The sequence below is a fragment of the Sus scrofa genome, chromosome 1, assembly GCF_000003025.6.
Source record: "Sus scrofa isolate TJ Tabasco breed Duroc chromosome 1, Sscrofa11.1, whole genome shotgun sequence".
Taxonomy (NCBI): Eukaryota; Metazoa; Chordata; class Mammalia; order Artiodactyla; family Suidae; genus Sus; species Sus scrofa.
This window is the reverse complement of record NC_010443.5, coordinates 268519681-268545099: the sequence shown is the minus strand read 5'-3', so window position 1 is coordinate 268545099 and position 25419 is coordinate 268519681. Positions and strand designations below refer to the sequence as shown.

The following is a 25419-nucleotide window of genomic DNA, read 5'->3' as shown; positions in this document are numbered from 1 at the left end:
CGTGGCTGGGATTCAATCCCTGGCCCAGGAACTTCTGTATGCTGTGGGTGTGGCCATAAAAACAAAGAAAGAAAGAAATGAAACAAAACAATGTATTGTGAGTTTACAAAATATGTAGCAGTAAAAACGTATGAGAACCAAAGCAAAAAGGCTGGGAGAAAAAAATGAAAGCATATATTTAAGATTCTTAAACTATGTATTTATTTATTTTATTATTATTATTACTTTTTTATGGCCACACCTGTGGCATACGGAAGTTCCCAGGCCAGTGGTTGGATTGGAGCTGCAGCTGCAGGCCTATGCCACAGCCATGGCAACACCATATCTGAGCTGCACCTTTGACCTAGTCCTCAGTTTATGGCAATTCCAGATCCTTAACTCGCTGAGCAAGGCCAGGGATTGAACCCACATCCTCATGGATACTAGCTGGGTTCCTTACTGCTGAGCCACAAGGGGAACTCCCTTTTAAAGTATTTATGAACTGGAATAATATCAGTTGAGGTAGGCTGTGAAAGATGTTTACTATAATTCCTAAAGCTACTGTTTAAAAAAGAGAGAGAGGGAGTTCTGTTGTAGCTCAGTGGTAATGAACCTGACTAGTATCCATGAGGATGCGGCTTCGATCCCTGGCCTCAGTCAGTGGGTTAAGGATCTGGCGTTGCCATGAACTATGGCATAGGTCGCAGACTCGGCTTGGATCCCGAGTTGCTGTGGCTGTGCTGTAGGCCACTGGCTACAGCTCCAATTCAAACCCTAGCCTAGGAACCTCCATATGCCGGTGCGGCCCTAAAAAGACAAAAAAAAGAGAGAGAGAGAGAGAGAAAGTAAGAGGGTTACAGTTAGTAAGCTAACAATAGAGAGAAAAGGGAATCATAACTAATACTCAATGAATGCAACATTGCAATCAACTATACTTCAACAACAAAAATAAATAAAATAAATAAATAATATTCAACTGCCCCAACAAAGAAGAAAGAGGAGTTCTCTTGTGTGCAGCTGGTTAAAATCTGGGATTGTCACTTCAGCAGTCTGGGTGGCTGCTGTGGTGTGGATTCAGTCCCGGCCCAGAACTTCTACATGCTGTGGCATGGCCAAAAGGAAAAGAAAAAAGGCAGAAAGAGAAAGGGAACAGAGAACAGAGGGCACACATAGAAAACAAAGAGTGTGATGGCAGACTTACACCCATGTCAATAGCAAACAGTAGACGTAAACGGTTTAAATACCTCAATTCAAAGTAGAGATTGTCAGGCTACATTAAAAAAGCTGGACTGAGCTATAAATTGCCTATAAGAAGCACACTTTAGAGTAGTTAAAACGTAAAAGAACAGACATAGCAATCCTAAATGTTTTTGCACCACATTACAAAGCTTCAAAATACAGGAAGCGGAGTTCCTGTCATGGCGCAGTGGTTAATGAATCCAACTAGAACCATGAGGTTGCGGGTTCGATCCTTGGCCTTGCTCCGTGGGTTAAGGATCTGGCGTTGCCAAGAGCTGTGGTGTAGGTCGCAGACATGGCTCGGATCTGGCATTGCTGTGGCTGTGGCGTAGCAGGTGGCTCCAGCTTCGATTAGCCCCCTAGCCTGGGAACCTCCACATGCCGCGGGTGTGGCCCTAAAAGACAGAAAAACAAAACAAAACAAAAAATCCCAAAAAACAAAATACAAGAAGCAAAACCCAATGCAATCACAAGGTAAAGGAGACAAACCCACAACTACAATCAGAGATCTCAACAACCTTCTCTCAGTAAATGGTGGAACAAGTAGAAAATCAGTGAGGACACAGAAGACTTGAGCAATAGTAGTCAGCAACCACCTTGACCTACTTGGCCTTTAAAACACCCCACAAACAAGACGAGAACGCACTTCTTTTTTTTTTTTTTTTTTGCCATTTCTCGGGCCGCTCCCATGGCATATGGAGGTTCCCAGGCTAGGGGTCCAGTTGGAGCTGTAGCCGCCAGCCTACACCGCAGCCACAGCAACCTGGGAACTGAGCCGCATCTGCAACCTACACCACAGCTCACGGCAACGCCAGATTCTTAACCCACTGAGCAAGGCCAGGATCGAACCCCCAAGCTCATGGTTCCTAGTCGGATTCGTTAACCACGGAGCCATGACAGGTACTCCAGAGAATGCACTTCTTTTTAAGTACGCATAGAACATATTCTGGCCCATAAAATAAGCCTCATGAAATCTAAAAGGATTCAACTTGTACAAAGTTTTTTGTTTTTTTTTTTCCTTTTAGGACCACACCCGCAGAATATGGAGGTTCCTAGGCTAGAGGGTTGAATCAGAGCTGTAGATGCCGGCCTACCCCACAGCCACAGCAATGCAGGATCTGAGCCGCGTCTGTAACCTACACCACAGGTCACAACAACACCAGATCCTTAACCCACTGAGCGAGGCCAGGGCTCAAACCTGCAACCTCATGGTTCCTAGTCGGATTCATTTCCTCTGTGCCACGATGGGAACTCAGGAGTCTACAAGTGTTTTTTGGACCACGGCGGAATTAAATTAGGAACCAGGGAGCTTCCCTGGTGGCCTAGTGGTTAGGAGTCAGTGCTCTTATCGCTGCAGCCTGGGTTCAATCCCTAGTCTGGGAACTGAGATCCCATCAGCCAAAAGAAGCCCCAAAAAACCTTAAAAAAAAAGAGAAAAGACATCAATGACAGAAAGACGTCTGGAAACAACTAAACATTTAGAAACGAAATAACACAATTCTAAATAATCTATGTGTCAACGAAGAAATCAAAAGAGAAATTGGAAAGCATTTTGAATGGTGTGAAAACACAACACATCCAAACTTGGAGGCAGCCAAAGCAGTACTTAGAAGGGATGCCTAGAGCAGAAAAGAGAGTCTCAAGTCAGTGATCTCAGTTTTCCACTCGAGAAACCAAGAAAAGAACAAATTAAACCCAAGTCAGCAGAAGAAAGAAAGAACTTGGCAAGGAAGAGACCGCACCTCAGAGGCCAGTGAAAATCTATTCAAATGCATACTTTACCTTTTTTTTTTTTTATTTTTGCTTTTTAGGGCTAGTCGGATTTGATTCTGCTGCCCCACAATAGGAACTCCCCCAACATTTTTTTTTTTTTTTGTCTTTTTGCCATTTCCAGTGCTGCTCCCACGGCATATGGAGGTTCCCAGGCTAGGGGTCCAGTCGGAGCTGTCGCCACCGCGCTGGCTTACACCACAGCAGTGCGAGATCCGAGCTGTGTCTGCAACCCACACCATAGCTCACGGCAACGCTGGATCCTTAACCCATGGAGCGAGGTCAGGGATCGAACCTACAACCTCATGGTTCCTAGTCGGATTGTTAACCCCTGAGCCACGATGGAACTCCCCAGCACTTTTTTTAATTGAAAAAGGCAGCCAGATTTTATTTGACAGAAGCCAGCTGATCTGACTTGAAATGAGGACTGCCTTGCAGCAGTTATGTGGTGGGCATTTTTCACAAGTAAATCGTCAAATCTGCAAAATTCTAAAGTTTTGACCAAACCGAAACTGAAACCAACAAACTAAAACTTTCAAAGCAGATATACCATATGCCAGAAAGTATATCCTTGCAGCTACTAAACTTATGACCAGATGGTTAGATGTTACTTAGTGAGGTGCAAATTTGTTTTTTCAAGTTCTTTTAGGATGGCACAGAACAAAAAGTCTGAAGGATCTCTTCTATACAGTGATAGTGACGATTTGCTATTTCAGAGGCACCATTGTGGCAAGTGACTATTCTGGCCTGAAAACGAGTCAACTGGCGAATATAACTGCTTAGACCCTGGGTGCTGTCCTGTGCCGTCCCAGGGCAGCAGGGTTTCAGGATGTCAGCAGGATGTTTTTTATTTGGCCTTGCCATTGCATTTTGAACTTCCCAGCCAGGGATCGAACCCTCGCCATAGCAGTGACCCAAGCTGCTGCAAGTGACAATGCTGGATCCTTAACCCACTGAGCTACGACAGAACTCCCAGGCAGGACTATTGAGCAGCCTCCTTCCCCAGGACTCAACCCACACTTAGATAATGAAGGGGAGCCAGGCGCTTTCCTCATTTGGTAGGGAAGATGACAAAACTGCATAATGAAAAAGGTAAACTATTTCCATTTTAGGAAGTAAAATCAGAAATCTGGCTTTGGCAAAAGCTCTCTGACGGGATTCCTATGCTCATGGAAAAGAAAAGTGCACTGCAGAGAAATCAGTCTCTTGGACGGCTTATTTATTCTTGGTGAGAAGCCAGTCTCCGCCAAGGTCCCAAGTTCAAGGCCAATGCCTACTGACAAAGACCTCTTTTTCTTTTCTCTAAAAGAAAGGCAGGGGTGTACAAAATTAAGCCTAGGATTTTGCGAGGTAGCACGTAAATTAAAAGACTTGCAGAAACAGGAGACGAAACAGAAACACAACACAATTTCTCTTCTTTTCCTGCTTTCTCTCTTTCTCCTTTCAGGTTTAGTTAGATGCCAAGTGCAAGAGGAAGGGGGAGAATATGATATTGAGGCTGATGTGTAAAACCCAATCACCGAAATGGATCAGAAAATTCTCAACCAACACAAAACTGACCAATGAGAGCCAAACTCCCCTGCCGTGTTCCGCCTCTGTCAGCAGCCACGCCTTCCTTATTCCCTCCTTCTCTTCTCTCACTTGAGAAGGCAAATCTGCAGATTATTAAAAGCAACACTAAAAGGAGTTCCCTGGTGGCTCAGTGGGTTAAGGACCTGGCGCTGTCAGTGCTGTGGCTCAGGTCACTGCCATAGTGTGGGTTCAGTCCTGGCCTGGGAACTACCGAATGCTGTGGGTGCTGCCACAGACAGGTAAATAAATCAAAACTACATGTTTGTGGTCTCTTAAAGCTGATTTCAGGATCACACTCTAAGACAGAGATGTCTGAAGGAGTGCGAATGGAGCTGCCACCAGCTGCTTGCTCTGTCCTCTTCAGAAGAGAGAGGAGCCCAGATGCAGGCGTGAAACCCACCGGATGGACAGGCTGCTTTCAGCAAATATACATCAGAGCTGCACAGGGTGCGACGGGGAGCTGGGAGAATTCCGTCTAAGAATGACTGGTTTTATTGACCAAACCAGCACTTGGAAACAATTCAGAAAAGGCATTTTTTTACCAATAGAACTACCTTCCAGATCCTATTTCTTTCTTTCTTTCTTTTCTTTTTTTTTTTATTTTCCCACTGTACAGCAAGGGGATCAAGTTATCCTTACATGTATACATTACAATTACATTTTTTCCCCCACCCTTTGTTCTGTTGCCCAGATCCTATTTCTACTGCTTCTACAGGTTAAGGAAGAGACTCTAGCAAAAATACACCCAAAAGGAAGAAAGTCAGCCATGTCCTTAAATACATCACTAAGGCACACGGGGGTGCCACCTCTCCCGAGAGAGCTTCCGGGGAGCCGTGGGCAAGCCCTTTAACCCTCTCTGGACTGGACAAACCTCGAAAACCCTTCCAGTTCTAACATCTTAGGGGTCAAACTCAGTCCAAGGCTATCAACCAAAAGCAAGTGGGATGGTGAAGCAGCCAACAGACTGGTGAAGGTGGCCACTCTAGCGGCTGGTTGTAACCAACAGGATGCTTTAACTGTGTCAGACCAAAGACAAGGATTTAACACGGGTGCTTATTCTCAGTGATTGGAACTACTTTCTGTACTCCACCCCCCCAATTTTTTTTTTTTTTTGCAAGTTTTCTCACACCATGGGGGTGGTTTTCCTTGTGTTGGGTAAGAAGCATTACACCAGATTCCAGCCGAGGAGGAGGGAGGGCTGGAGGAATGAGGCCACGAGGCCACAGGGGTGGATGGAATGTAGGAAGCTTGACAAAGCTGCAGCAGGAACAGGGGCAGCCACGGCCTCCAGGTGCCCCTGGACCCTGGGAAAATCAGCCATGACTCATGTCCTTCCGAGCTTCCTGGGCAAGAGTTTAAGGCAGATAAAAAGCTCCTCGGGTCCTACCTTTGTTATTCATTTACTTTAAAGGAAGGTGCATCTTTAAGACAACAACTTGTGTTTTGAGGCCTAGTGTTGGGTCTTTGACAGCCCAGGGTTAGGAAAAGTGCCCCTGTCATTCCGGGCACATTTCCTGAGCACCACTGGGGCTCTTAAAACCCTGGGCTGGTGTCTTGCACAGACACGTCCACCCAAACTGTGAACATAAAGGTTGCAAAGGGTTAAGGGCTAGTTAACACCTCCAGCCCTGGCAGGAAGGAAGGAGGCAGTGTATGTTGAGCTAAATTGAGCGGAGTCCAAATCCTGAGTTCCACCACCGCCTTTGCCTTTGGCCAGCCTGACCTCTGATCTGAGCCTTGGTCCCATGTCCACACAACGAGCTTAGCGCAATGATCTCCAAAGGCTTCATTTAATAAGGTTCTACTGGAAGCTGCTGTTTCCACAACTTCCGAGTGAACTCTGTATTTGAGAAGAGATGGTCCCTGGCTCATGAAGTGGGCAGCAGGCTGCCAAGAGCTGTGCTCACAGGGGCTCACTGCCATCCTGGGAAACATCTGGGCCCAAGACGTGGTTATGCTGTCAAGTGACACCACCACTTCAATAACTTTTCAGAAATCTCCTGCCACCAGGAATTCTTTTTTTTTCCCCCTCTTTATAGTCGCACCTGCAGCAGATGGCAGTTCCCGGGCTAGGGGTCAAACTGGAGCTGCAGCTTGCAGCAACACGGGATCCTTAACCCCCTGAGCGAGACCAGGGATCAAACCTGAATCTCACAGACACTACGTCAGGTTCTGAACCTCCTGTGCCACAACGGGAATCCACGAATTCTTTTGGTTTTGTTTTCATCTTCCCAAAGGCTCTAGGACCCAGGCTTTCCACAGCCCTGGCAGCTGATAGAACCGCTGGGCTCACCCTGGGTGCTACCCACCTTTATTACCCACTGCCCCAGGTGTCCTGCTTCCTTCTCACCTACTTTTCACCTGAGTGACCCAAGAAAAAAATGTAGCTCATTACAACCAGCCCTGGGCAGCTTATTTTCAACGACTCAGTTGCGGGAGGGGGGGAGTCACTTTGAACACCTATGGGTCAGACCCTGTCCCAGGCTCTTTATGTACTTACTCTAATTCGATCCAGGATAAGGAGACTGATAAGGAGACTTGGAGAGGTTCCCTAACGTGTTCAAGGCCAAACAGCTTACAAGTGACAAAGGCAAAAATAAATACTTGAACACAGGTTTATATCGCAAAGTCAGTACTGGGTTTTGTTTTGATTTTTTTTTTCGGCTGCCCTGCAGCATGCGGTCCCAGGCCAGGGATCAGATCTGAGCCACAGAAGCAACCTATACTGCTGCAGCTGTGTGGCAGTACCATCCCATTTAGCCCAGATCCTTTAAGCCGGGCCAGGGATGACACTTGCCTCCAGGTGCTGCAGAGACCCCACCGATCCCGCTGTGCCATAGCCAGCGGGAACTTCTGTACTGGGTTTTTTATTTTTTATTTTATTTTATTTTGTTGTCGTTTTAGGGCCAAACCCGAGGCATATGGAAGTTCCCAGGCTAGGGATCCAATCGGAGCTGTAGCTGCCGGCCTACACCACAGCCACAGCAACTCGGGATCCTGGCTGTGTCTGCGACCTACACCACAGCTCACAGCCACACCAGATCCTTAACCCACTGAGCGAGACCAGGGATCGAACCCACATCCTCATGGATCCTAGTCGGGTTCATTAACCGCTGAGCCACGAAGGGACCTCAGAGGAGTTCTCAGAGGAGGGACCTTGAAAGGGTGGACAGTGTACTGTGTGACAAATGCACAGTAAAACTACTGCTTTGAGCAGCAGCAGCAATGATAGGATGACAGCTGTTTTCAGAGAGGACAATGGTGTCACTTTTCCGTGCTGTTCCTGAAGCTACCCTTGGGGCAAGTGAAGGGCAGATGCAAGCAGGCAGACTTCGGGCTGCCCTAAGAAAGAACCCACCAGCACCCGGACCAGGTCCACAAAGGAATGCACTATGGACCCATCCAAGACTGAATTCTTTGGTTCTGCCAAATTCACATTAGGTAAAAGAAGAAATGGGAGGTCTCTCGTGGCGCAGTGGGTTAAGGATCCAGTGTTGTCACTGCAGCGGCCCGGGTTCCACCCTTGGCCCGGGAAACCCCACATGCCCTAGGTGCCGCCAAAAAAAGAGAAGTGGGTAAAAATAAAAAGTCTGCTGGGCCACTTTGCTGTATAGCAGAAATTGGCACACCATGTGGATCCACTATACTTTAATAAAAAACACATAAAAAGGAGTTCTGTCGTGGCGCAGTGGTTAACGAATCCGACTAGGAACCATGAGGTTGCGGGTTCGGTCCCTGCCCTTGCTCAGTGGGTTAACGATCCGGCGTTGCCGTGAGCTGTGGTGTAGGTTGCAGACGCGGCTCGGATCTTGTGTTGCTGTGGCTCTGGCGTAGGCCGGTGGCTACAGCTCCGATTCAACCCCTAGCCTGGGAACCTCCATATGCCGCGGGAGCGGCCCAAGAAATAGCAACAACAACAACAACAAAAGACAAAAAGACAAAAAAAAAAAAAAAAAAAAAAAAACACATAAAAAGTCAGCTGAGGTTTAGTTTAATGAGACTGGTCCTCTCTGAGTGCAGCTGTGTTCACTGAATTCATCCTGCGGCTGTGTACTCAGCTGGACTAGAAAATGAATACCAGCAAAATATTTGTTTCTCTCATTCCCCTGTGGTTTCTGTGAGGCTGGAACAATTGATGGCTCTTTGAACATCAGAGGAATTATCCAACTGAAGCTCCCACGTCGGGCCCACTCTGAAATAGTCTTACTTCTTTTTTTTTAGTCTTTTCTAGGGCCATACCCACAGCATATGGAGGTTCCCAGGCTAGAGGGTCTAATCAGAGCTGTAGCTGCTGTCCCATGCCACAGCCACAGCAATGTAGGATCTGAGCCGCGTCTGCGACCTACACCACAGCTCACGGCAATGCCGGATCCTTAACCCACTGAGTGAGGCCAGGGATCAAACTCAAAACCTTATGGTTCCTAGTCGGGTTCGTTAACCACGGAAGCCACGATGGGAACTCCTGGAATATGCTCACTTATTACTTGGTCTTAGGATCAGGTACCTGGCTCCATCTGTCAGATATCAACTACTTTCGAAAAATATCTCCTTGGGAGTTCCCGTCGTGGCTCTGTGGTTAACGAATCCGACTAGGAACCATGAGGTTGCGGGTTCAATCCCTGGCCTCGCTCAGTGGGTTAAGGATCCGGCATTGCCGTGAGCTGTGGTGTAGGTCGCAGACGCGACTTGGATCCTGCATTGCTGTGGCTCTGGCCTAGACTGGTGGCTACAGCTCCGATTGGACCCCTAGCCTGGGAACCTCCATATGCCGCAGGTGCCGCCCTAGAAAGGCAAAAAGACAAAAATAAATAAATAAATAAAAATATCGTCTAGTGACTTGATGATAATCCTTTGAAGCCAGGAATCAATTGTACAACCATATACTACAATCAGTTTCATATATGAACTCAATCCCACCTGCCAATAGCCATTTTCCTTTTTCTGATGGGTCACTATATTATACACCAAATTATGTTTACCCCTTGTCCATGGGAAAGGCTCTTTCTTCTGTAGACCCTCGTATCTAGGTCCAGCTATTGCGGTAAATACTTGCCCCACGAATGGCCAAACATTGAAAAGGTATAGAGTTCAACAGTGCCGTCCGATTAGCAATACCAACGTGACATCAATGACTTCCATTCAATTATTTCAAGTCACAGAGACTGGCTCCTGGACCTACTGCTCCATCAAGGAGATAATTAGGACAGGACCCATTCTCATTTTGACAGGCTAATCTCTGGATAATCGGGATACCTATTTCGGGAATAGATGTGGTTCTAAACGGGAACTCTCCCGAAAGCCCAGTTTGTGATGCTCAAACCGGATGGTGCATATGCAAGTGTCTGAATCAGCAAACTCAAGCATCTCATCTTTCAGAATCCCCACCAGCATCAAACCCGGCCCCTTAAGAGAGCTCGACAAGCCTCAGCTAAAGGAAGAACTGTTGACAGGTAACGCAGCTTGTGTTCTTTCTCTAAGTGGCTGCTCAGTTCTAACCTATGTTTTAATTTGTTTGCAGGCAGAGATTTTTATTTACCCACATGAAAATGCCTAAAATAGGCAGTGCTATAATTAGCTCTAGCGAGGTCACTTCCCAAAGTTGTTACTGTTTTTGTCATGTCTTTCTCTGTCTTTAATAAACTCTTCCCTTCTTTGTCCAGAACAGGCTTCTGGCTCACATGTCTTTTACTGTAAAGAAAAGTCCCTGGCTGCCTGCCATCAGTTTCTCTCCCACTGCCATTTTAAATAAAGCTTCCCTGATGGTCCCAATTTCTTCTAAAACCAAAGCAGATGCCAAAAACTGCCGGTTCATGTCTCAAGAAAGCTTGACCCAACGGTAGTAAGCTAGACTTTGTGCAGTCACGAGGCCTGGGTTTACCCATCACCCACTGATAAGCACTCACAAACCCTAGCATCTCAGACCGGTCCTGGGGGGGTGGGGATGGGGGGTGGTCACACCAAGCAGCTGCCAAAGGTTGAGGTTGTGTTTTTCAATGCCTATTCCCATGGCAGATAAACCCATTTTGAACGGAGGGCCCCAAATTCTCTTTGACTTTGCTGGTTCTGCAAAATTACATTACTTTTTCTGCATTAGCTAATACTGATACTATTTGCAGCAGGAAGTGGTATGGAGGGTTCACAAGCCAGGCTGTCTTCCTGTCGCCCAGCTATTTACAAAAAGGCAGGTTCTTTCTCTAATACTTCTTTTTTTTTTTTTTTTTTTTTCTTTTCTGGCTGCCCCAGGGCATATGGAGTTCCTGGGCCAGGGATCAGATCTGAGGCCCAGTTGTGACCTAAGCCGCAGCTGCGGCATCAAGGATCCTTAACCCATTGTTGTCAGGAGGGGGGGGAGGTCGAACTTGCACCGATTCTGTTAGGCCACATTGGGAACTCTGTCTTTCTCTACTACTTAAAGCATTCGTCACAGGACTAGCTCTTGGGCTCCTTCGCAGGGAGTAAATGAATCAAATGGATTCTCCCCAATCTCTCAAAGCTGTATAATTTCACATTCACAAGCTGAAGGAGTTGTAGAAATAGTCAGAGTCCATATTAAAGCCACACACCAGATGATAGAACTTAGCCACAGAGTTAAAGATTTTAGAGCCAATGTGGCCCCAAGAGGCTAGGCTCCCTTTGGTTAATCCAAAAGGTTTCCTTTCAACCTTGGAAAGGAAAACCACCACTTCTCCCTATTTGCCCTTAGACACTTACTGCCAAAAACAAAACCCAAAAACTGGATTTGGACCAGTATCAAATGTGCCATGGAGGGAGTTCCCATTGTGGCGCAGCAGAAATGAATCTGACTCGTAACCATGAGGTTGCGGGTTCGATCCCTGGCCTCGCTCAGTGGGTTAAGGATTCAGCGTTGCGGTGGCTATGGTATAGCCTGGAAGCTACAGTTCTGATGCTACCCCTAACTTGGGAATCTCCATATGCCGCGGGCGAGGCCCTAAAGAACCAACAAAACAAACAAAACAGAAAACCAAATGTGTCATGGATCGAGGGAACACTGGAACACCAGATGAGGCACAAAGCATGGTGTATACACTCCTGAAGCCAGATGCACAGATGTGCCCGGTGGCAAGGTGGCAAACACCAGGTGGCCACATTCATGAAAGCAGTAAGGGTCACCCAGGCACAGGCACACACCTCCCTCAGCCAAAAGGCACAGGCCCTCTGAGTTTAGCCATCCTGTCTTTCCAAGTGACTTACTCATCAGTTATGGATTGGAAAATATCCAGCTCACAACAACATTCTGCATAAAACTTGTGTTCGAAGATTTTTTCTGTTTTTTTTTTTTTAAACTTGTCTCTCTGCTCCCGGACTTAACCCAGTGATTCTCTCTTGCACAGGGTTACCCTTGGTCTCCTAGGCTGATCCTGAGTAGGTTATACATCTTGGATGTTGAGCCAAGATATTTTGGACATGAGTTTAAAACACTTCACGTTAAACTACCCAGTCCATAAATTGGTTGAATTCACAGGGATTGGACCAGATGTTTCCCCACTCTTAGCTCTGAGAGATTCTCTAATTGCGCTGTGTATAAACAGACCAAAGGAACAAACTTCGAAGAGAAACAGGTTACTAGGTAAAGGGCTCATTAGTTTTCCTCCAGGTTTATAAATCGGGCTAAGCCATAATAGATGAACCATGTGGAAAAGGACAGCCACAGCTACAAAGTCAGATGGAGAAACATACCATGAGAGACAGAAGGGAGAGAAACAGCCTCTGCTTGAGGTTTTTAATACTGAAAGGACAGCACTTCTTGTCTGCCCTTCCTCCTTGGCTGGGAGCCTATTGGAGGACAAGAGTAACAATACCCCCTCCTGGGTGGGTCACACTTTCACTTTTAGGAAGGATTTCCCCCTAATTCTTTCATTCTAATCTGCAACCCTGTAAGAGATCACAATTCCATCTTCTGAATCAGCGTGTCCACGGGATGGCTCTAACTCCTGAGAATCATCAGTTCTCAACACCCCCAGATTCATCAGAAACCCCAGTTTCTTTTTTTTTTTCTAACTTCCACATGCTTCTGAGAGGAACCAGATCAGGGCCCACAGGCGGCATGGAAGGGAGCGGGAGAGGCGAGTGAGGGGTGTCCCTGGAGGAGGATGGATGAAACCATTAATGAAGGGTAGAGGGGAGCATCAAAGCTTACTCTTGAGGTCAGAAGGTGACATAAGGCAAACTTTTGAGATTTGACCTTCTACTTTGGGGAAAGCCCGACCAGAAAGGGGCTTTTCTACCATCAGAATGTCCAGAGAGTGCCCACCTGTAGCCAGGAGAGCCTTTCCTCCTGGCCCAAGAGCCCACAGAGGTCAAGAAGGAGCTCCACTCCCACCAGAAAATGGGGTGCCATCTGTCACCAGGGGGTCCCAGCCCACCCGAGAGGTCATCCACCAAGACAACCAAGCTCCAAGGGATTGCCCAAGAAGGCGATGGTGCAGACCAGACCTGTCACCTGGACCTCCCGAAGGTGCTGGGGAACGAAGGGAGTCCCCTCCCCGCCCACGCGGACAGAGCTCATTGCCTACCTGGAGCTCGCCCTCAGTGCGGTGCAGTCCCAGGCGCCGAAGCCCCACTGCTAAGTCGTTGACACACAAGCCGCCGTCGCGGTTGACGTCGAGAGTCTGGAAGAGGCTCCACAGGCGCAGCTGGTGGTCCGGCCCCCGCAGACGGCGCCGCCGCACGGGTCTACAGACGCCGGCGACGAGGCGGACGAAGAGGCGGTGGCGGCGGCGTCCGGCGGCGGGGAAGCCACGCAGCGGCACAACACACTGCTCACCATCGGGCGCGAGGCAAGGGCAACGGGCCGGCGGGGAGAGCACGAAAGATACGCGGGTGTCCCCAGACACTGAGCGCGGGCTCAGGGATGCCGGCAAGCTGGCCGGATGGGCGGCTTCCGGGAGCCCGGCCCCGCCTCTTGCCGCCTGGATGGTCACGCCCCTAGGCACGACGCCCGCCACTCATAGACCGGACGGCCACCTAGAGAGGCGGAGCCTCCCCAAGAACTGCCCACGCGGCCCTGGACTTACCCAGATCAATGGAGAGGGCGGGCGATCTCTGCTCAGCCAGGGGCCGATTCAAACTGAGGGAGGTGGGGATTGGCTGGGTCCGGCCGAGAGAGGAAGTCACGCTGTGATAGGCACAAGTCTTGTGATTGGCAGGCAGAAGGCCCCGTGTCATATTTCCATTGAGAAACGTGGTTTAGATGAAGGAATCGTAAAGATTGGAGGAGCTGTCCTATTCGTAGAGATTGTAATATCCGGTGAGAAGTAGGATTTACGTGAGGAGCAACTGTGAGATGCGCTTGCAAGGCAGAATTTGCGCACCTGGATGGAATTAAAAATTAATTGGCCAACATCTCAGGCCGCAAGCACTAGAGATCCTCAGGAGGCCGAGTTTTGGTAATCTAACTCCCTAAACCACAAATAAAAGAGCTGAATTTAACGGCGCAAAACTCGTAAAACTGATGATTGAACGACATGACTATTTTCCAATGGAAATGAATTAAGGCTAGGTTGGGTGGCGCGCTCCGTAGCGACAGACACGCCTTTAGACCAATCATCAGGCCAATTTCAGTAAATAGGCGGGCCCTTGGTTGAATGACAGATGGAAAGAACCAGTGAGCGACGTAATCTGTGAGCCTCGGCCAACCGGGAGGGTGGGTCCCCTGGAGAAGCTCTGGGAGGCGGGAAGAGGGGAAGTGGGCGGATCTCCGCACATCCCGGCGGAAGAGGCAGATTCAGGAAGCCATTACGCAGCTGGCTGGCAGCGGCTGAGCGAGTCGGAGCTGGGCCCTACGCAGTTTGCGTAACGAGGGGGGTTACCAAAGGCCTGGTGCTTGGCCTTGGACAAGCCCAGCCTATCCTCTGTAGGAGGGGGTGGGTGAGGAGCGAGGCTAAGGGAGAAGAGAAGGGGAATTTGGGCGGGTAGGGGATTATAATTTATTTAAAAGGCGGGGTGGGGAGAGGCCATGGCTGTCCCAGCCAAGAAGAGGAAGATGAACTTCTCTGAGCGAGAGGTGGAGATCATCGTGGAGGAGTTGGAATTGAAGAAGCACCTGCTGGTGAACCACTTCAACGCCGGGGTCCCTCTGGCTGCCAAGAGCGCAGCGTGGCATGGCATCCTGAGAAGGGTCAATGCCGTGGCCACCTGCCGCAGGGAGCTGCCCGAGGTCAAGAAAAAGTGGTCTGATCTCAAGACCGAGGTCCGTCGCAAGGTTGCCCAGGTCCGGGCGGCTGTGGAGGGTGGTGAGGCCCCAGGGCCCACTGAGGACGACGGAGCCGGTGGGCCTGGGACAGGTGGTGGCAGTGGCGGTGGTGGCCCAGCTGTAGCCCCGTACTGCTCACCCCCATGCAACAACGCATCTGCAACCTCCTGGGCGAGGCCACCATCATCAGCCTGCCCAGTACCACAGAGATCCACCCCGTGGCCCTTGGACCCACAGCCACTGCAGCCGCAGCCACAGTCACCCTGACACAGAGTGAGTGACCTCTCCCGCCCAGTCTGGCGAGCCTAAATGGGAAGGGCCAGCAAGAGCTGGGGCAGCCCAGGGAAGGTTGGCTGCCAAGGGTCAAAGGTCAGATGGGAGCCTTGGAAGACCACGAGGCCTTCTAAGAGCTCCGCAAGCAGAAACGATCTTGTTTTTTCTGGACTTCCTCAGCATGCAGTCTGGACTTCTGACAGGCTGGCTTGCTCTCCACTGTGTGGCCACCATTCGTGTCCATGACTGAACTATGTGGTCCTTGAAGACAGAGACCCTGTTTGTATCCTCACAGGACTTATCACAGGGCCTGGCACACCGTGGGCAGGCAGGACACATTTGTTGAACCAATAGGTGGATGGACATCGATTCTGGACAAAGACATTCCAGTTTCCAGGGTGGTGAGCATCCATCAGGCACTGCTGAGGAGCCTCATGGTTCCTGGTGTTATTCTGCTCCTCTGGTCACGCCTCAAACCTTAGCGCGATTCTGTGCCAGACCCTGTGCTCGGCGCTGGGATTACCAAGGTGTCTAAGAGATGGGCCAGTTATATTCTAGTAGGTCAGATAAGACACATATGTCGATAATGGCACTGTCAGTTGGGAGGCCCTAAGAGCTCAGAAGAGAAAGGGGGCTTCTTGGTGGGGGTGGAAGCACACAGTAGATGTTGGCATTAAAAAAGGGGTGGAGAAGACTCACCTTTTCCTACAGGCTTTTTTTTTTTTTTTTTGTCTCTTTGCCATTTTTTGGGCCGCTCCCGTGGCATATGGAGGTTCCCAGGCTAGGAGTTGAGTTGGAGCTGTAGCCGCTGGCCTATGCCAGAGCCACAGCAACACGGGATCTGAAGCGCATCTGCAACCTACACCACAGCTCACGGCAATGCCGGATCCTTCACCCACTGAGCAAGGCCAGGATCGAACCCACAAACTCATGGTTCCTAGTCGGACTCGTTAACCTACTGAGCCACGATGGGAACTCCTTCCTACAGGCTTGAAGGCCCAAACAGCCCAGCTAGAATGCCTTCAAGCCTACGAAGCACAACGAAATTGGTTGGTTGGACTTTTTCGTTCAGTTTGCATGGATGACTGTTTACTGCTCTTTGTGATGGGCTGGGAACTGCATTGGTCAGTGATTCTCAGTGGGGCTTGAGGGAACTGGCTGTATGTGTGCCATCTGCCCCCAGTGTCGTATTCTCAAGGACGTTGAGGTGGAAAAGGGGAGTGCGCACTGGTCTAGATCAGTTGCTGTTGTGGAACGGAAGGCCCTTTAGGTATTCCATTGGCCAAGGTGATTAAGGAGCCAGGAGGCCTTTCTTGGGTGCTTTAGCTGCTGGCTTCCCACTCCTGCTTCCTTTCGCCTTGGCCGTAAGAGACATGGAAGTCAAGAAAGCACCGAGGGTGGTGAGACCAGTGTGGCTGCAAACCGCTACCATCGAGGGTCCCACCAGGATGCCTGCCGTGTGCTGGCACTTCGGGGGCATGTGACCTTTCCTTCATTAGCCAGAAGCAGCCCGGTGGGTGATTATGAGCACATTGGCCTCTGGTACTGGGGAGACCTGGCTTTGCTGCCTGGACCTGCTGAATGAGCTGTGTGACCTTAGGCGAGTCCCTCCGTGTTTCCGTCTAACTCCTCCTCTTTGAGAATGCAGGTGACACTACCTTCCTCTTGGTGTCATTATGGGGATTCATGGAGCTAATGAATGCAAAGGGTTAGCACAATGCCTGGCACATGGGAGGTCCTCTACGTGTTTGGGTTTTTTTTTTGTTTGTTTTTTGCAAGTCCTAGCATTAGTATGTCTGCTTTTGCCAGATCTGGGACTGGTCCTTTGGTTATTAAGTGGATTAAGATTCTACGGAGTTCCCATTGTGGCTCAGTGGGTTAAGAACTTGACCAGTATCCATGAGGATGTGGGTTCGATCCCTGGCCTCACTCAGTGGGTCAAGGATCCCTCGTTGCTGCAAGTCTCTGCAGAGATTGCAGATGTGGCTTGGATTTGGCGTTGCTGTGGCTGTGGTGTAAGCTGGCAGCTCTGATTTGACCTTCAGCCTGCAAACTTTCATATGCCTCCCTATAAAAAGACCCCCCCCAAAAAATTTTTTTTAAACCCCTTAGATTCTAGACTTATACATAAAGGGCTATAAAGCCAGGGAGGCCTGAATTCCCCAGAGCAGGGCGTGATGGCCTCCTGCCCCTCCCACGTGGCCAGCCTCACTCTTTCTAGAAAGTGACCTGCCACTGCCTTTGCTCTTCCCCACAGTCCCGGCAGAGACCACCTACCACACGCTGGAGGAGGGAGTGGTGGAGTACTGCACGGCTGAGGCGCCCCCGCCCCTGCCACCCGAGGCCCCGTGGAGGTGATGGCCCCGCACGCTGACGCCTCGGTCAAGCCACAGGCGCTCAAGAGCCGCATAGCCCTCAACTCCGCCAAGCTGATCCAGGAGCAGCGGGTCACCAACCTGCACGTGAAGGAGATCGCCCAGCACCTGGAGCAGCAGAACGACCTGCTGCAGATGATCCGCCGCTCCCAGGAGGTCCAGGCCTGCGCCCAGGAGCGCCAGGCTCAGGCCATGGAGGGCACCCAGGCGGCCCTGAGCGTCCTCATCCAGGTCCTCCGGCCCATGATCAAAGATTTCCGCCGCTACTGCAAAGCAACATGCCCACCCTGCCACTGCCTCTGACCCTGGACAGGTGGCCCAGAACGGGCAGCCTGACGGCGTCATCCAGTGAGGGCCGGGGTCCAGCCAGCCTTCCACCGGGAGTGGATGACACGCCGTGGTCTCGCAAGTGGGTCGTGTGGGTGGCCTCAGGCTGGGACCCGCCCCGTGGACAGCTCCAATGCGATAGACATTTAGGGGTCCACTGTTTCTGAGGCTGGAAGGAGACTGGGCAGAAGAATGGGTTGGGTTCCTAGGACTCAAACTCTCTTACCCCTGCCCCTTGAACTGTCCTGCGAAGAGCCTGAAGATTGGCTAGGTGGGTGGGGGTCGGGCGGCTGGTGATGGGACCCAAGTTGGCATGCGCCAGGGCCTGTGACGTGACCCAGACTCAGACCAGGACCACTGCAAGGAACGGTCTCTCCCTAGCGGGGGGTGGGGAGGGATGGGGTCTCACAGCCGGGCGTCTGCGCTGAAACACCCCCTCCGTCGAGGTGCCATCTTCCGGAGTAAGCTAATGTCAGTAGTGCTGGCGGTAGCACCATAATATCTCCTTCCTCCCTCGGGAGGCAGACCGCCGTGTGGGCCTGAGGAGGAAACCCCACCCTTTCCTCCTTGTCACTGTGCCTCAGTTCTCAGGGGACTCTAGTTAGCGCCATGCTCTCCACCCACCCAGCGCGCCTGGGCACAGCAGGGGCCCCTGCATGACACCCAGGCTGCGGCCCATCAGGAATGCTGGCTGTGGTGGGGACAGCTTGGCCGCCGTCTGGTCTTCCACTGCGACCCCGGGCAGCCCTTTGGTGGTCTGTCCCAACGGCTTTTGACTCAGGTCAAGCATCAGGCTTTGGGTGCTGTCAATTTTCTTTGCTGTCCCACAGCAGCGGCTCTGAGGCGACCTGTGGGCTCCTTCCAGAAGGCTTGCTTCAAGCCAGTGGTATTTATTCGGTGCATGAACCTGCTCTGGGAAGGCCTCCAGGACTTCGGAGGGCCGCTCTGGCCACGCCCTTCCTCCTTTCTGCTCTGCTGCCTGGGTGTTTCCCAAACTCAGCGCAGAGAAACACCTGCTCAGCATCCTCCCCCGCGACTCCCTTCTCACCGTGTTCGGCGCCTCGTGTTTGTGTTCTCGGGAGACCTCCACCCACTAGTTGGAGGAAGCTGAAGGCCTGGTTGGCCCTGATGGGTGCGGTGAGGGAGTTGGAGACCTACGAAGTGGGACCTTGGACTTTTGTGCTTGGGGAACAGCAGACCAGTCTTGGGGTGCTGACAGAGGTGGTGTTCCCTGTTCTGTCTTGACACTTTCCCCCCATTTGTAGAGACTTTACCCAAGTGGCATTTGTCTGTTTTGTTTGCAGAGCAGCCACAGTCCCCAATCATTTCCTGCTTGCCTTTTCTTTTTCCTTTTTTTTCTTTTTTCCTTTTCCTTTTTCTTTTTTTTTTTTTTTTTTTTTTTTTGGCTTTTTAGGGCCGCACCTGCGCATATGGAGGTTCCCAGGCTTGGGGACTAATTGGAGCTGCAGCTGCCGGCCTACGCCAGAGCCCCAGCCACACGGGATCCAAGCTGTGTCTGCAACCTACACCACAGCTCACGGCAACGCCGGATCCTTAACCCAGTGAGCGAGGCCAGGGATCGAACCTGCAACCTCATGGTTCCTAGTTGGATTCATTTCTGCCGCGCCATGATGGGAACTCATCCCGCTTGCCATTTTGCTGCCAAGGCCTTGGCCTCCCGTGACCGATGGTTACAACTCAAGGCTCCAGAGCTCAGCTAAACCACGAGGTACTGCCCTTCTGGGCACGTTTAGAATCGCCCACCTCCGCTCTTGCATTTATGGGACGATGCCCCCAAAGACAGTTGGGTGGTGACTGCCATACTACAACCTCTCCGTGGGGAGCCGAGGGCAGTGCCAGCTGCAGAGCATTGGAGAGGAATCAGACTGGTAAGGGAGCCGGGTGGCAGAAGGAAAGCTCTCAGCGTGGCTGGGAAGCGGCAGCCTGGGCGCCCTCCCTCCGTGGAGCCTGGTGGCCCCAGCAGGGTGGCTTCGGGGACTTCCTGAGGGTTTGTACCTTGGTTTGGTTTTTCTCCGGGGTTGGCAATCTGAGCCAATGTTGTGTCTGTTCCAATTGCGTGTAACGAGGAAGTTTGGATCATTTCAACGGACTGGTTCTTTCCAGGTCATAATTTTAAATTAAAGAAATATCACGTTTTTAAGTATACATGTCTGTGTCTGCATTGGTTATATGGAGAAGAGATACCAGCTGGCAGAGAGCAAGGGCTGGCAAAGCTGCCCCCCCACCTGTCTTTGTAAAGTTTTATTGGAACCCAGCCATACCCCTTCATTTACCTAATGTCTGGCTTGTTTTTCTGCTACAATAGCAGAGTTGAGTAGTTGTGACAGAGACCTCTGTCCCACAAGCCAAAGTATTTACTCCCTGGCCCCTTCCAGAAAAGTCTGCCTCTCCCTGGTTCAGAGCAGTGTTTCAGACTCTGGGTGAGAATTACTTGGGGTTTTTGTTAAATATAACCAGTCCCTGGCCTTACCCAAAACCTAGAAGAGACTCCTGACTCTGAGAATATGTGTTGTAAACAAGTTCTCTGAGTGACTCTGATTATTTTCTTTTTCCTTTCCTTTTTTTTTTTGATTTTTAGGGCTGCGCCTGCAGGATATGGAAGTTCCCAGCCTAGGAGTGGAATCAGAGCTAACAGCTGCCGGCCTGTACCACAGCAGGCCACAGCAATGCCAGATCAGAACAGTTTCTATGACCTACACTGCTGCTCATGGTAACGCTGGATCCTCAACCCACTGAATGAGTCCAGGGATCGAACCCACATCCTCATGGATACTAGTCAGGTTCATTACTACTGAGCCAACATAGGAACTCCGACTCTGATATTTTCTGAAGGTTAAGGATGTTGGATCAGACACTGGAAGACTTCCACTCAGCTGGCATCAGGATAATGCCCCAGGAAGGGCTGGTTCTCAGGCATGTCTGCTCAATAGTTGAGAAGTCCTGCCAAGCAGAGATTCTCACTTGAAACGGGTCTTCATTCAGGAGGGAGCCCAACCTTTCTGGATACAGTTATCACTCTCTCTAGTATTCAGTAATAATAAAAACTGATCCTTATCGAGCCCATACTCTGTCCAGGTCTTAGAAGCATGGCCTTATTGACTTCTTGCCACAGCCCCATGAATTAGGTACTGATGCTGTTCTCAGTTTATAGAGGAGGCCACTGAGGGTCAGAGAGGTTAAACAAGTTGCCCTAAGTCACACAGCTGCCTTATACTCTGGGGTGGCCTATACTCTCTCTTTTTTTTTTCTAAATCCTTTTAGGGCCGCACCCATGGCATATGAAGGTTCCCAGGCTAGGGGTTGAATTGGAGCTGTAACCGCCCGCCTATGCCGCAGCCACAGCAACACGAGATCCATGCCGTGTCTGTAATCGACACCACAGCTCACGGCAACGCCGGAGCCTTAACCCACTGAGCAAGCCCAGGGATCGTGCCCACATCCTCAGTGATGCTAGTCAGGTTTGTTAACCACGGAGCCACAAAGGGAACTCCTGGCCTATACGTGTTGAACTGCTGTTCTTAACTCTTAACTACTCTGACCTTGCTGCCTGTGAGGTGTAAGAGGACTTAGAGATCATTTGAGCCTGATCTTGAGCTTCGAGTTCAAACAAGGAGACCCAGGAGGCAGCCTGTGTTCTGCTTCTTCTTGGCACGTGGAGGGAAACACAGTGACCTCTCTGTAAGCTTTGGACTTATTTATATAGAGAGAAAGGGTGGTTTAGCAGAATTAAATCTCTTGGTGCAAAAACAGTCACTTAAATGGGAGGGATTTGTTTGAAATCCTTCCTGAAAGGTAGAGTTTTATGTAAGTGAAATCCTCCAAGCTGCTTACACATACTACTTCAAGTGATGAAACACTACATGTTAAACCATTTTGGTGGAAGTCTTTCAAAAACATTCCCTTTGTGAGCTGGATGTTACGCAGCTGTTTTTTGTTGGTTTTTATGGCTGCATGCGTGGCACACGGAAGTTCCCAGACCAGGGATCAAATCTAACGGATACCGCGCTCACCTAGGGATCAAACCCACATCTCTGCAGTGACCCAAGCGCTGAGTCGGATTCTTTTTTTGTTTTGTCTTTTTAGGACTGCACCTGTGGCGTATGGAGGTTCCCAGGCTAGGGGTTAAATCGGAGCTACAGCCTCAAGCACAGCCACTCAGGATCCAAGCCAAGTCTTCAACCTACACCACAGCTCATGGCAATGCGGGATCCCCAACTCACTGAGTGAGGTCAGGGATCGAACCTACATCCTCATGGATACTAGTCAGGTTTGTTAACTTCTGAGCCACAATGGGAACTTCTGCAGTTGGATTCTTGATCTATTGCACCACAGTGGGAGCTCCCCCAGCTGTTTCTTATTCAATAGAGTTTGCACAGCAGTGGTTCCCTGAGGGAAGCCCCTGGGCTCAGGCCAGGGTGTGAGATTGGCTCCACCCCTTACTCATGGTCTCACTTCAGTTTTCTGGGCTTCAGTTTTCTCAATTCTTTTTTGTTGTTCTTGATTTGTTTTGTTTTTGCTTGTTAGGGCCACACCCAAAGCATATGGAGGTTCCCAGGCTAGGGGGCTAATCGGAGCTACAGCTGTCGGCCTACACCACAGCCACAGCAACGCAGGATCCCAGCTGCACAGCTCATGGCAATGCCGGATCCTTAACCCACTGAGCGAGGCCAGGGATCAAACCCGCAACCTCATGGTTCCTGGCCGGATTCGTTTCCACTGTGCAACGACGGGAACTCCAAGTTTTCTCAGTTCTGACGGGGGAGAGCAGGGAGGAAGCGGGACGGCAGGGAGTTTGGGGTTGGTAGATTTCAAACGAATACATTTAGAATGGAAAAGCTATGAGGTCGTATCGTACAGCACAGGGAACTATATCCAATCTTTTGGGATAGAACATGATGGAAGATAACATGAGAAAAAGAATGTATATATAGGAGTTCTAATTGTGGCTCAGTGGTAATGAATCCGACTAGCATCCATGAGGACACGGGTTCAATCCCTGGCCTCATTCAGTAGGTTAAGGATCTGGCATTGCCATGAGCTGGGGTGTAGGTCGCAGATGTGGCTCAGATCTGGTGTTGCTGTGGCTGCGGCCTAGGCTGGCAGCTATAGCTCCAATTTGACCCTAGCCTGGGAAACTCCATATGCCATGCATGTGGCCCTAAAAAGACAAAAAAGACAAAAAAAAAAAAAAAAAAAAGAATGTGTATATATATGTGTGGGTCACTATGCTATACTGCAGAAATGAACACAGCACTGTAAATTAACTATACTTAAAAAAAAGAAAATAAAATGGGAATGATGAATAATATAGTCCCCACTTGACAAAGCTGTGACAAGGTGTTAGGCATTTATCGAGCACTTACTATGTCCAGACACTGTACTAAGCACTGTATATATTAACTCATTTCATGAGATCATGTATGAGACAGCACATGCCTGAGACATACATAGCATGTGTCCAAAAAACATAGGCTGCTGGAGTTCCCGTTGTGGCTCAGAGGAAATAAATCTGCCAGGTATCCATGAGGATGCAGGTTTGATCCCTCCAAATGCAGAACCTCCATATGCCTCGAGAGTGCAGCCCTAAAAAAAAGACAGCAGGAGTTCCTGCCATGGCTCAGTGGTTAACGAATCTGACTAGGAACCATGAGGTTGCTGGTTTGATCCCTGGCCTTGCTCAGTGGGTTAAGGATCTGGCGTTGCTGTGAGCTGTGGTGTAGGTCGCAGATGCAGCTCAGATCTGACGTAGGCTGGTGTCTACAGCTCCGATTTGACCCCTAGCCTGGGAACCTCCATATGCTGCAGGAAAGTGGCCCTAGAAAAAGGCAAAAAAAAAAAAAAAAACCAAAACCAAAAACAGGGGCCGCTATCATTACTGTTACTGATACTCCAGAGGGCTAACTTTTCGATTAGCGTCTTTTCTTGAAATCACTATGGGAGCCTGGTCAAAAGTGGCCTGAGCAGGACTGCAAAAGATGTGACCCTGGAGCAGCGAGTAGGAAGGATTGAACGTAGAGTGAGGCCTGGGAACCAAGGCCAAGTACAGGGAAGAGCTGGAAGCTGGGAAGCTCTGAAAGAGGCAGGTTGAGCAAGTTGTCAGGAGCTGAGATGCCACATGTCCCAGTTGTCTTTAGGACAATAAGCCCCTGCAAGAGTAACAGTCAAGCCTTTAATCACTCAGCGTGATGATGTAAAGCAAGAGGAGAAATTGCCTGCTCCCCCACTGTTCCACTTTTCCCCATGGGACGGTGCCAGGCAGGGTCAGAGGTGTTACCAACGAGGACTCATTTCTCCGTTGCCGGAAAGCCCCTGCTTTGTGGACTTGCGTGTGTGCTGGGGGGATGCGAGCGGGAAGGGCCAGGAGTGGGAAAGTACTGATTCAGAGCAAAGCGTCTTCCCCTCCTCCTGATAAGAAGGTCTTGGCAGAGGCCTCTGGGGAAGGCTTCCATCCCCAGACCCCTGTAAAGAGGCCTCTGCGTGGAAGCACCTCGGCTAGGAGTGCAGCTGTGAAATGGTCTATGATGGGGCCTGAACCATTACACCAGAGAACTGGGGCCAGGAGCTGGTCGCCTCACAAGCACGACTCAGGTCTTTGGCGTCAGCCTGCTTCTTACTTATTGGCCATATGCCCTGGCATGGGCGCATGGAATCTTCCAAGCCTTGGCTTCGTCATCTAAAAATTCTTCTTGGGGTTCCCATCGTGGCTCAGTGGTAACGAACCCGACTAGTGTTCAAGAGGATGCAGGTTCGATCCCCAGCCTTGCTCAGTGGATTAAGGATCCGGCGTTGCCCTAAGCTGTGGTGCAGGTCGCAGGTGTGACTCAGATCCTGCGTGGCTGTGGCTGTGGTGGAGGGCGGCGATTCGACCCCTAGCCTGGGAACCTCCCTGTGCCACAGGTGTGGCCCTAAAAAAGACATGCATAAATAAATAAATAAAATTCTCTTCTAAGGAGGTTGATGCAAGAAGTTAACAAGTTAATGTTCAGAGAAGACTTAGCACAGGACTGGGCACAACAGTTAGTCCTTAGTAATGGTAACGGTTTCAATGAGCTATTGCTGTATAACAAACCACCCCAAAACTTTTTTTTTTTTTTGTCTTTTTTCCATTTCTTGGGCCACTCCCACAGCATATGGAGGTTCCCAGACTAGGGGTCTAATCAGAGCTGTAGCCGCCAGCCTACACCACAGTCACAGCAACGTGGGATCCAAGCCGCGTCTGCGACCTACACTACAGCTCACGGCAACACCGGATCCCTGACCCACTGAGCAAGGCCAGGGATGGAACCCGCAACCTCATGGTTCCTAGTCGGATTCGTTCACCACTGAGCCACAATGGGAACTCCAAACCACCCCAAAACTCAGAGGCTTAAAACAATAATCGTTTATTTGCTCATGATTTCGCAGTATGAGCAGGGCCCAAAGGGAGCAGCTTGTCCCTGCTTCTCAGTGTCAGCTGTGGCAGTTCTACTGGGTCTGGAGGATCCACTCCAAGATGGCACCCTCAAGCCTCGCAAGCTGCTGCTACACGAGGGCTGGGTACTCACTAGATCTGTCACCTGGGGCCAGGGGTGGGGTGGGCATCTCAGTTCTCTACCGGGCCTCTCCAAGCAGCTGCTTGGGCTCCCTCACAGCATGGTGGCTGGGGCTCTG

The 25419-nt window shown here is 50.2% G+C and overlaps 2 protein-coding genes across 2 annotated transcripts in view; one reads left to right on the top strand and one right to left on the bottom strand.

The window, feature by feature from the left end:
* Window positions 1-13348, bottom strand: part of SLC25A25 (solute carrier family 25 member 25) — a 43444-nt gene extending 30096 nt beyond the window's left edge. The window contains 2 exon segments of the mRNA NM_001164510.1: window positions 13095-13224; window positions 13227-13348. Coding sequence (NP_001157982.1) covers window positions 13095-13224; window positions 13227-13348 — 252 coding nt within the window.
* On the top strand, window positions 13572-22969 carry NAIF1 (nuclear apoptosis inducing factor 1). Its single transcript, XM_003480616.4, is given in 5 exon segments — window positions 13572-14894; window positions 14897-15046; window positions 17304-17387; window positions 17390-17699; window positions 17701-22969. Coding segments are annotated over 5 exon segments (975 nt in total). The 5' UTR covers window positions 13572-14536; the 3' UTR covers window positions 17774-22969.